Source organism: Mixophyes fleayi, chromosome 1 (genome assembly GCF_038048845.1).
Source record: "Mixophyes fleayi isolate aMixFle1 chromosome 1, aMixFle1.hap1, whole genome shotgun sequence".
Lineage (NCBI taxonomy): Eukaryota > Metazoa > Chordata > Amphibia > Anura > Limnodynastidae > Mixophyes > Mixophyes fleayi.
Genome location: NC_134402.1, coordinates 250,438,195 through 250,451,336, shown reverse-complemented (window position 1 = coordinate 250,451,336; position 13,142 = coordinate 250,438,195). Strand labels below are relative to the sequence as shown.

Sequence of the window (13,142 nt, the reverse complement as noted above, 5' to 3'; positions counted from 1 at the left end):
ACATACACATGTATCTCATGAGCCTCCCTGGGCTTCGTAAGTTCACAAAGAATCACAGAGAAATACGCTAGATTAAGTATGCTTAATCTGAAAAATATTTCCAAGGCTTATTTACAAAAATTAATATCAAAGACATACAATATGTTGCACAAAAGAGTTTCAGAAAATAAAATAGGAAATAAAATCAGATTACTACTTATGAGGTAGACTGGCTGTGTGTGAGGGAAGACAATTGAAAAGTATGAGACATTTCAGTCTTGATAGACCCCTCATGAAATGCACAATCTGATGTCTAAGGCAGAAGATTTTAAACCATTTCTTGTTGGCTCTTCATCCACCACCTTAGGAATTTAGCTGTCAATAAAGACAGATTGATCTCCCAAATGTCACAGGGCTTTTGAAGTGAACTGAGATCAGAATGTCCAAAGGACCTTGAAGTCTCACCTCTTCTAGTTCCTTTGGCTTGGCTAAGTCTAACTCCTCTACATACACAAACTACTTAGAGATTTATCTGGGCCTGGCTACTTTCACAAGACCATTGACGCTTGCCTAGGTCAGACTCAGGTCAGTTAACAAAATACACTTTGAAAGGTTGCATAAAATATTCACAGTGTTATACATAAATTCATCAGAAAATAACAATCAGTCACAACTAGCATTTCCTTTTCCATGTTAGAAACTCATTTTCAATCTTCTACCAGATAATTCTTAGGTACATTGTAAGTGCAGGTTAGTACTGAACAAAAATGATGGCTTCCAATAATGGGCTGTGCTGCTGATTTATTAAATAATGATTAATAAATTAATTAGCAATGGAAGTTGCAAATGAATCTGCGTTCAACATCAGACTCATAAGGGATGTTGAGGTGATGTTCTTGGTATCTATTGTTGCTTAACATGTAAATTGTATAGGGTGATATCTACACTTGCTGGATCTCCTGTACGCTACGCATAAGCACTGTTCTTAAAAACCTTTCAATATGACCCATGTCACCCTGTACACAATGGTCTTAACATGTTTCTCTTAAATTTTACATTCTATAAAATAATATTTTTATATTTATTAAAGAATAAATAACACACTGGGGACTTTTCCATGGGGTGTTGTATATGCAAAAGATCTATAGTAAAAGCATATAGAAACCCCGCTTTTTCAGAAAAAAATGTTTGCCATGTTAGTAATAACTTTTGTACACTGTAACTTACACGAATGGGGTGCCCCAATTAAATTTAAAATGTTTATTGGCATAAACCTATAGCTTTAAACGCTCTATTTATTGGGGGACAAGCTCGGATTACAAATCGGTATACACTTTACAGTAATTGACCAAAATAAGTTTATAATTGTTTATAGCTAACTGTTTAATAATTAATTGGGGAAAAAGTCTATACTTTTTGCGTCAATAATTCAACCTTAAATTTGAAAGAATGGGACTGCATACCTCACTGTTTCTATAAGTTACTTTTTTTCAGGGTTATTGTTAGCTGGTTAAGACCAGGTACCCACTGGCAATTTTTTTAGCGCAATAAGAGTGAAAATGCAGAACGAACGCTTCCACAATGCGTTTATGGTAAATGCATGTGGATAGAACAAGATGTATCCCAAATGCCAAAAGAAGAAGCAAACACTAGTAATATCAATAGTGGGTATGGACACACTTGAAATAATGCTTTTTAGTGTCATTGTGCTCACTACCACTGTTTCTAGTGTCGTACCCATTTACATGTGGTTGGCTCACATGTAAAATGCATGCATTTAAGTTGAATGGGTAGGAGGCCTAACATTGATGGCTTGTTGTCAGTTCTTTTCATCACAGATACAAGAGAAAAATAAACAGTATGACAGCAATTATAGTAATAATTACTTAATGTACCATATTAGTTCTGTTGGGGTTGAGGTTCTTTTCAAATGAGGTTCTATTCAGCATTTGTATTCCCAACTGTAGTATATGCTGAAATGTGAAGATGAAACTGAATGGTCTCTTATGAGTTTATTTTTTTTGTTTCAGTTCTCAGTATAATGAATAAATCTATACAAATGGAAACACGGTGGCCAGCAATGGGAGGTTGTCATTGCCTGTCTTGTTGGACTGTCAGGAATATTACTTCCTTATTGATGCCATTCACTTCTTGGGAAGTTTCCCACGTTAATGTCAGGCCCTGCTTAATGAAGTGTGCTTTAAAGTTTTTGTTGGCTTGCATGCTACACTGTGTCTAGGGAAGTTATAAATAGTTGCCAGTTCACATTCAGGAATGCCCTTATGTTAATAGGCAGACTCACGACAATAGTAATTGTGTTCGCCACCAGAGAACCTAGCAGCTGTGGTCTGGACGTGAGCAATGGAGTCAGCAAGATTAAGTACTGCAGACATTTGTGTCAATCTGTACCTGTTTATATTTCGGAATGAGCTATTAAGACCGCTTAGCTTTACTTCCTTATGAGTAAGCAAGTTACTTGTATTAACTCTTGTTTCAGCTTTAAAACTGAATATGATTTTGCAATGGATTTGATCTATTGATTGGTAGCATAGAGTCCTAGGATTCTTCAATCCATACATTTGCTGTAATTAATTCCTTTACTAAGTGGCAATTTGCTAAATTATACCCTGGTGGTAAATACTGAAAATATATGAATTGAATCACATGAATTTACTTCAGACAAAATATTTGGTTCAGTTTTGCATATATACATTTAGTAAAACTCATATAATTATTGACTTATTTTCATTTATTTATGTAGTACCACCATATTATGCAACACTGTACAGAGAATATGTAATCATTCACATCCCTGCCCCATTGGAGCTCTAAATTTACTACCAGACACACACACACACACACACACACACGTACATACACACACACACACACGTACACACACACACACACACACACACACACACACACACACACACACACACACACACACACACACACACCTATTTTTGTTAGGAGCCAATTAACCTATCAGTATATTTTTGGATTGTGTGAGTAAACCACAGCACACAGAGGGAAAACATACAAACTGCATACAGATATGGCCCTGTTTGGAATTGTCTCCATGACCCCAGCTCTGTGATGCAACAATGATATCCATTGTATACAAAGTTTGTGAATAAGGTGAATTCTCAAACAGATTCATTATATGCCTTTGTGGAGATGACTTGGCAATTGTTAACACTGGCATATTTGTCCAAGTTGTTACCAGCCTGGCCAAGCTTTTGTGATGAACATATTTTTTTAATGTTGTCTCATTATGGCAAATATGCAACATTAAGTAGTCTGACCACTGGGCCATCATACTAAGTATTGTTGTTCAGTATGTGTAGGGCTCCTATGAATTTGAAACAGACACCCAGAAAAAATACCAATGTGAAATAAGATTTGCTCAGTCTATAATTTCCACCATTATTTTATACTTTGGCGCCAAGTGCAGTAGAACAGTTATAGAATCCTATTCTCAATAATTCCATTTGTCCAGGTGCATGAGATGTCTAAATTGTAGATAAAGAAAAATTCTGAATTACCGATAGGCATTGGCAAAAACTGTGACAATCTAGGATTAGTCAATGCACACACTACCTCTCTCAACTAACAAATGCTTGTCATTGTTTGCATTTTATACCACTTGATGCATGCACTGCCAATGAGTACTCGTAGTTTACGTCACCGTAACACCATTGCAAGCCCATCTTGGCCTACTCCTTCACTATCCCAACCATTGCAGTGTTAAACTAAAAACTTTTTCCTGCATGTTATTCTTACAAGAAATTACAACATGTAAACAGAAAGTAAAAAAAAAAAAGAAATACATTTTACTGTTAAAAATTAACAGTTACTTAAAAATAAAACAGCAAACAGTAACAAAAGCAATAATGATTAAAAACAAACAACAATCCAGACCTTGTAAGACACAAGGAGAGAAATAAAAGTCCCTAATTTGGACCCTGTTTTTTATTATTCTTATTTGTCATTGAGACTTTGTGGTTAAACACTGGATGTGGCTGAATGTGAATGTGAATGTAAGAATAAATATTTTTATTAATTTACAGAATATGGTTAATAATGCTTATATTTACTCTTTATCGTATTAGGTAGTACAGTGATCACTAATTGCATTTTTTATATATGTTAGATGTATTTTGTTAGCTTGCAGTGTGAGTTCTTTTGCAGAACATTTTTTTTGTAAATAGACTGGTATACTGTAGTTTAGTATTGTTCCCACAGTCCAGAAGTACTTCATCTGCAGCACCTACTCAAGAGTCTCATTTTAAAACCAATCTTTCCATACACTGTGACACTTACAATAAGAACACTTTGCTAGATAATGATACTTACAGCAATAATCAGTTTGCATTTTTGTAGCAGGAGTGTTAGAAATAAGATTTGATTGAGAAATAGGAGGAATGATTCTGGCCTCTGAGAGCACATAGAAAAGATGAATAAAAACATGCTTAATGTAAACCTGCTCAACAAAAATTGTAGGTGACAGGTTAATAGAGCAGAAGGAAAATAGAATATATGCTATAGCTAGCTGTATATTGTGATGGTAGAATGCCAAGTAAATGTAACTTATGTTATGAGTTACTGAACGGTGCAAGTCTTCACCTATGCTAGTAAATAGCGCACATTGTATGTCTGTGATAGATAAGAGTTAACCCAACAGCCAATAAGAAGATGAGAATAGCTACATCGCATGCAGCAATAACAAAATAAATTCTCCTCCAGTCAGAACTGTACTGACAAATCATTATGGATAGACCGTGCCCACCAAAATTACTCAAACTATTAGTAACATTTAGGGTTTAAATTGAGCATTCTGCTGTAAGTAGATATAGATTCCAAAGCGCAAAAGTATAGGAAAGTAGTGTAAGGACGAGTATAGACCAATAGTAGCTAGGGAGGTGTAATCTTTGTGTAAAATACATTTATAACTGCCCTTTAGCACAGGGTATGTCTGTTCACAGTTACTTGGTGGCTGTTTTACTGTTGTGTTCAATTTCAAGTGGGTAGTAGCCCCCACACTGTTTTATTAAACAACCATGGCTACTGTATTTAATATATATATGGAAAAAGTGCGAGAGATTGGTAGAAAATGTAAACTCAGGCCTGTCGTTCTGACTGTTACTGCATTTCTGGAGTTCTTGTATGTCATGATTCATGAATTACTAGGGACATATGTCAAGTAAATGCTTCACACTGTCTCTCTTTCACTCAATCCATGTCATGGCAATGCTAGACTAATTGTCCTCTGACTCAAGTCATTTGGCCGTGGAATCAGTTATTGTTTGTGATAAAACTGGACAAGGGGAAAATATCAATACCAAACAGAAATAACTATAACTTGCTGAATATTTTAATGGCATTCTTTAAGGAACACTTTGAACAACATGAACTGATTTAGTAACGTTATTGTTTTAATATAGTTTATCATATGTTTTGCATTGACACGTTTTTGTTTTCTCTTTTGTTTTTTGTTTTAGCACCACCAAGGTTTACAAGAAGCCCTGTTGATCAAACAGGAGTATCAGGGGGAGTTGCATCCTTTGTCTGTCAAGCTACTGGAGACCCCAGACCTAAAATAGTTTGGAATAAAAAGGGAAAGAAAGTCAGCAACCAGAGATTTGAGGTATTAGGTCCATTGTTCTGTTCCTCCGACAAAGATTACACATGCATGGAGTTGTGTCACTGTGTCCCATTTATACACATTTCATGATATAAGGCTCTCTACATGTCATTGTACTACAACGCATTGCTAGATCATCCTGGAAGTTGTAGTTTCATGGCACTTAGAGAGTCACAGCTTGCTTGGCTGTAAATTAAACCTTATAGTGAAACAAAATTTAAAACTTATGCAGGCTTATTTTATTTGGGTGTTCACGAGTTTTACAGTAAATTCTATTGAAAACACTGTTGGTACTATGCAGCTTGTAAAAGTGTTATTATTTACTCCCTGCATGTTGCTTATTGTTTTAACCAGAGGTGAGTAAATTCAGTTCTCAGGCCTTGCTAAGCAGGAATTCAGCAGCTAGAAAGTACAGGTTTTCAGAATGCCTTTGATCTGATGCCAAGACTCACGAAATTTGGGTCAGTCTCACGGACTCCCAGGAGAACTGGCAAAGCTCCCCCATCCCGCAATTGTGGGGCTAAAATGATGCGATTCGCGGTGAATTGCGTCATTTTGGCCCCGCCCCCCGTGACAAAACAGCATATTTGTCTTGGGGGGGGGCAAAATGACGCATTCGGCTGCACCCCGCCACCTCCTGCTCTCTAGACACGCCCCTCTCCCGGATACAACTGGCCAAAAGTAGGCAAGTATGTCTGATGGTCTCCTCGCATGTATTAATCTATCAGAAAAATGAATTTACTACATTCCTAGGCCACCTAAGAACTGAATTTGCTCACTATAAGTGTAAAGGAAAACTTATCCCAAACGTCATGTTGACTTGTAGAAAAAACGTATCAGTATCATTCACAAGTATTTTCTAAAGGTTCAAATGCTTATCAGAGCTGGGGATATTTGAAATAAAGTTGTGTTTGTTGGGAAAGCTGATAAAGAATAATGCATAGAGACTTTTGAAACTAAAGGGTAGATTTATCGTACCATCTAAAAAGGCAATGTGGAGGTGTTGCCCATAGCAGCCAATCAGGGTTTAGCTATCATGTTTCTGGTACATTCTAGAAAAGGATAGCTAGAATTTTATTGATTGGCTGCTATGGGCAGCTTCTACCTTTTTTTTTCTTTGTTAAATCAACCCCTATAACTGATAACCTATGCCCCATAACAAGTACATCTACAATGACAAATTTATTTACTTCTACAGTATATTAAACAATGTGTGCATGTATATTATATTTATGTTTGTGAATGTTACAAGATGCTTTTTCATACTGAATCAACATATACTTTGGAATTGATGGTCCTTTATTGTGCTTGCAACCTTAAAAATGTATACTAGCACATCATTCAAATATAAGTAGTTATAATGAAAGTTTTATTTTAATAATAAAGAAAAAGGGAAAAAAAATAAGAAGTTAAAGGAAAACTTTGAGTTGCTTTATAGTAGATAAAGTGGACTGGTGTTCTAAGAAAATGTTTTATAAATGTTTAATACATTTAGGAAATAAGGTCACTGTTGGACATAAGTGATTAATACATTACAAATTAGCAAATTATACTAGAAAGCTATGCCTATGAAGCCCAATTGATACACACAGAACTGAGGACAGGGCTTAAATTCACTTGTGTATTTTGTTAGTAAACAGCAAAGTGTTGCCTTTAAGACATTTCAGCCAAAATATGTACAAGTTGAAGAATGCAGGGAAATTTAAATAATTCACAAGTTTTTTTAAATGTATCTTGGTAGAATATTTCATATGGAGGAAAGGAGCATCAAAATTGTGGAAGGTTTATTTGTAATCTGTGTGTGGCCATTTTCTTGTAATTTATGAACAGTCCTGGCTGGCTCACACGGTGGTAGAAAATAGCATAACAGCAAATTGAATAAACCTGTGTGAGGCATTTATGCTATAATAAACAAGGACAGGTTCAAACACACATGTTCCTCATAACATGAACATAGGACCACATAGCCACAACAAGTGGTGCAGATACAACAGGTGGATGTCACTGCTAAGTAGAGAGACAGGTGGCCAGAAGAGAATACGCGATGGTGTTAGCAATTAATATTCTACACTTCAAGACAAATGTAAAAATAGTCTGTAGTGGGTAATGATAAAAAGCCAGAATGCTCACCAGCCTTATCTCATGGACAACAACCAGTTACTCTCCTGGTCCTACACATTTATCAGTATGAGACTTCATATGTGCATACATATATATTCCATTCATACAGGGTTTACTTCAAAGGTTGTTAGGAGTACTGACTGATGCTGCAAAAAAGTAAACACAAAACATAAGTGAATCAGCCTGAATGATGCTTGCAGTATATATGCTAACTGCAATCTAAGAAAAAGAAGGAAGTCTGATAGAAAAAGGTGGAGGAACGGTAAGTTGGACAGAAATGTAAGTCACGGTATGTAGGAACTACTAAAATAAAGGGAAATCATATTTACAATTTTGCCTAGAGATGGAAAGCTTTCTAAAAACCTCTACTTTTAAAAGATAAATACAGTACTCTATTATAACAAACACTATTTTAAATGGTAGATGCTTTATAAAAAAGTAAATGCTTATAGAATTCCATAGATTAAAATACCTCCCCATGATCAAACCCTCATGTCTTATATTTTTAGTTTTGATAAGATTGCAATTCTTTTGCATATCACTTCAGTTTAGTACAATAGTACTGCACACCTGTCATCCAACAAAGTTATAAGCTGGTTAGGGTCCAGCAGCAAAGCTTACATTCATATTGAATCAAAGGGTGACCCTGCTGTATGCAGGATATAAATCTCTGACACCATTGGAAACACTGTAATGTTTTAGTGCTGGAGAATCTCCTCCTTTGTTAGCATCAGTCACCTTTACCGTTTTAAATAATTCCATTTTACATTGTTCATTCCAAATTAATAGCACATCACTAGATAAACTGAGCAAAGTAGCCGTTGATATTATTGAAAATACAATTGTTGTCATAGCTATGGGAAGTATCAACAACACCTGTGACAGCGTTGCTTTCTTTCCACAGGTAATAGAATTTGATGATGGATCTGGTTCCGTTCTAAGAATACAACCGTTACGAACACCAAGAGATGAGGCAATATATGAATGTGTTGCATCCAACAGTGTTGGAGAAGTTAGTGTGACTACCAGGCTCATAGTATTACGGGGTAAGACGATGTCTGTATTCTAGAATTTATTTAAATCCAGAAAATGTGCAGTGCTTCCATCCGTTGGACTTAACATTATTCATGAAATTGTGTGTTGCACAGTAATTCGTCATTATGAAGTACTGAAAAAATATGATTTTATGCAAAATATCACTATCATGGTGGAAATTTAAATATAAAAGGCTAATGAATTGGAAACTAGTCTGATGGGTCCTGAGTAGCTATTCCTGGATTTAGTTAAAAAAAAAAGTTGTGGGAAAAATATATTCTAACCCACTGATCTTTTTGAAAATAATTCCTGAAGGTTATTTGATTTAAAATATCTCCTGTGCATTTTGGGGCATGCTAAATAAAGCTATACACATGCCGATTTTGTTGGCGAATTTGTTCTGAAATTGCCACGTGCCTGTTCTCTTAAATGATTGTCCTAAACTATTAAAATACAATCATATTTATACATTCAGGATTGAAAATACTATTGACTGATGATCTTATAAGCCTTAGTGTAAGGTACATCAGCTGACAGGAAACATGGTGCACTTGTGATCTATTATTTGGCCCTATCACCAAATGACTGCATCTAACCAATGCAGAGTTTTATGGCCATACACATGGACCAATTTGTTCACACCATGTGTTCTTAGCATAAAGAGGCTGTACAGATAAGAGCCAATCCCTCTAGGAGTATTATATTTGTTTATTTATAGTTACTGGCAAGGGAATGCTGATTAAATGGTGTGCGGAGGTGAGTGCACACACCAAGCACCCTGCTCTTAGCCACACTGAAATAAATTAGACAGTCTTGATTTAAGACACTGTAGTGTATTATGATTCATTACACATCATACTGCTACATTTCTCTATAATGTGTCATGAAATCTAACACATTGCAGTATCTTGGAGAGACAAGAGAGCGGCACATGGTACCGTGGATCTACAAACCTGTCAAATATGTTGCCCTGCAGACTAAGATTAAGGAGATCAATAGTGTGCAGGCTCAGATGCTCTGCACATCACACTCAGCACTGCATTGCCAGGTAGGTGAGTGTAAATAAGGCATAAAATACTCTTCACCAAGGATATATTTGGAGCAAAATATGGAGAGGGAAAGAATAACCACTGCACGGGGTCTGCAGCCCCATAAAATCAATAATATATAGCACAACACAACGCAGTGGAATATTAATTCCCCCAAAAAAGACTGGAATTGCAATGTGATTGAATTAAAACAAATTTATTAAAACAAAGTTACATTGATATTAAAACATTCCCCAATAGGCATGTAAAACCAAGTAGGTCCCAATACAGAAAAAATATCAGAAATAGGTGCACCTATATAGATAATAACAAATTTATTTTTGGTGTTTGAATCTGATAGTTATTGTTCCGTTTGGGCTATACTTGCTAGAAGCTCATAAAGTTGATATCCATGCATATAGTATGGTAGATAGTGGAATTGCAAATAACCGAATGAGGAGAACCTCTACACAAATGTCTCTATAATTTGTAACCATGTATATAGCTGGGAGCGGAAGGACTGTCGGCTTCGCTTTCACAATGATATGTTTCCACAGTGATGTGCTAGCACATATGTTCGGAGTGGCGGACCATTAGGCGTAGTGTAATATTCATAGTTGGGATAAAGCTCCTCTATATCTAGGGCATAAATTCATTTGATAATATAAAGCCCGTTAGAGGGGTGCTTGCTTACCCGAAGTTGAAATCTCTATTGAAACACCCTCTCTAAAGTTCTTCTTTCTCCCGCGTGTATACTCCGGGTGCCGATTAAAATCTTCCTCCACAGTTAGGTGTTACAGATTCAGTTCCCATCCAAAGCAATAAGCTGTGAGTTCCCGTAAGGCCGATAAATGCCCAGATGATATAAATGGAATGTATTCTCAGCTGTAACGGAATGGGCTTCAGGTTCCTAGGTACGAGACTTGCAGGATAAAGTCTCCTCATACAATTCCGGTGATTAGATTTGTAAGCTTCGCAATGATACTCGCATGCACTTTGAGGGTATCTCCAAATAGTAAGAGACACCGTCTTACGCGTTTCGTTGTATACTACAACTTCCTCAGAGATGGTGTCTCATATGTCGTTCCGATCTTATATGTGTGTACCTGATAAATTCAATAATAGGTTAAATCGTATTCACCTGACCATAATCAGGACTTCATCAATCACATTGCAAAAAGCAATTCACTGCATAGGACTGTCAGTGCCGAGTCCTATGTAGCTACATACCAACTGCTATACAAAATAGGAGACCAGTCATTGAAAACTCAACAGTATTTTAAATCAATAACATGACACTTTGTGTCAGAATAAACCATATATTGCACAAAAAGATACAAATACAGATACATTCCATACATATATATTTCCACTTGTATAACTTTGTATGTCTCATATATGCAGTAGCTGATAAACCCCTCCGCCTTTTTCATTGTCAGTGCGGCTTGCAAAAAGCTGTTTCGATCTCTTAGCCAGATACACGCTAGACAAATCTTAAAAAGACATACATTGTATCCTAGACCATATAAAAGATCTTGTTGTTCTTATTAGGACACTAATTTCGTGTATCGTAATAATAATACAGACAAATACCAAAAAGTGTTCATCAAATGTGGATATAGAGGATGCATTTCCAAACTACGGACAAAAGCGTTATTGACACATAAATGTATATACATATACACATGCACATGCATGTATACAAATATACACAGGTCCATACACATACATATCTTCAATATATTCCCCTATGTTCCTCTCCAAAGCAAACATTAATAATGTAGCTAAGTCCTAAAAATAAATATAAGGACATAAGGTATTTTACTAAGGGCTTAGACTAGCCACATTGTTGATCATAGATCATATTCACAATGCACTGTTTTAATGCATTGCATTAGCCAAAAATATTTATATAACACCAGAAAACAAAACATACATCATAAAAGTATATAATGATTCTTTTTTATATATATATATATATATATATATATATATATATATATATATATATATAATTCGTTTTGCTTTTACACTATCTGATTTAATTCAATTGATTCATTTAGGCCCATTGGGGACAGTGTGTTCAAAAGATATATCCAATATGCCTCCTGTTTACATAGTGTCCTAAACCTATCTCCCCCTCTGGGGGTTGGTTTAATGACCTCTAGACCCACAACAGACAGATGTTCAGGATTGCAATTGTGTTTATCTAAAAAATGCTTTGATACACTAAGTGTCTTTAGACCCTTCATAACGTTCCTTCTATGCTCATTAAATCTTATTTTTAATTTTCTCGTGGTCCGTCCTACATAGTATAAATTGCAGCTACATTTGAGCAAATAGATAACAAAGACAGAATTACAATTAATAAACCCTCTTAAATTAAAATGCCTCCCCTCCTCTTGTGATTCCACATAAAGGGTTTTATTACAGATGTGTTTGCATGTAATGCAACGTTGACTTCCACATCTGTAGGTCCCATCTGGAATAGAGGGAATCCAGTTTGTATCTATCTTATCCAGTTGTGTCGAATCAGTCCCTATCTCACCATTTGAATCTGTAATTTTTTGTAATTTTACAAACGATTTTTTGGGTATTTTGTGGTTTTAAAAAACTAGGGGCTAATAGGTTCTTCAGATTATTAGCTTTTTTAAAAATCACTATAGGTGTTTTGGGTAAAAATGACTTTAGTACTGGATCTTGTTGTAAAATGGAATAATTTGAACCAATTATTTGTTGGATTTTGGAAGACGCTTTATTGAACCTGGAAATAAAGGCCCATTCAAGCCTTGTATTATAGTTTCTTTTACCTGCTGATTTGTACACGTTCTGATTCGTCTGTATGTCTAAAGACTTAGTCTTTGGCATATCTGATGTATCCTTAGATTTAGTGCAATTTAGTAACGATGTTCTGTCTATTTTGGAAACATCGTCAAGTGCTTAATCAATCAAAGATGGAGGATAACCGCGGTCGAGGAAATTCCTCGACATCGTAGTGGCTTGTTGTTGAAAGACCTTATTGTCTGAACAATTTCGCCGTAGGCGTATAAACTGCCATTTCGGGATGTTAGTCCTCCATTTTGAGTGGTGAGCACTAGAAAAATGTAAATAATTGTTACAGTCTACTTGTTTAAAAAATGTGGAGGTGGAGATCTCGCCATCTATGATCTCCAGGAACAAGTCCAGAAACTCCATCTTGGTACTATGATATTTATATGTAAATTTCAACTGGTGATCGTTGTTGTTCATATATTTCACAAAGGCCTGCGCCCGTAGTTCACCTCCCCGCCAGATAAAAAACAGGTCATCTATGTACCGGCCATAGAGGACAT

At 35.8% G+C, this 13,142-nt stretch overlaps 1 protein-coding gene across 28 annotated transcripts in view; it reads left to right on the top strand.

Moving 5' to 3' along the window:
- Window positions 1-13,142, top strand: part of PTPRD (protein tyrosine phosphatase receptor type D) — a 1,423,918-nt gene that overhangs the window by 1,246,327 nt on the left and 164,449 nt on the right. For all 28 annotated transcript variants that reach the window (XM_075209451.1, XM_075209482.1, XM_075209417.1 and 25 more), the window contains 2 exons: window positions 5,484-5,629; window positions 8,652-8,793. In XM_075209451.1, the coding sequence (XP_075065552.1) occupies window positions 5,484-5,629; window positions 8,652-8,793 (288 nt within the window). The remainder of the gene's footprint in view (window positions 1-5,483; window positions 5,630-8,651; window positions 8,794-13,142) is intronic.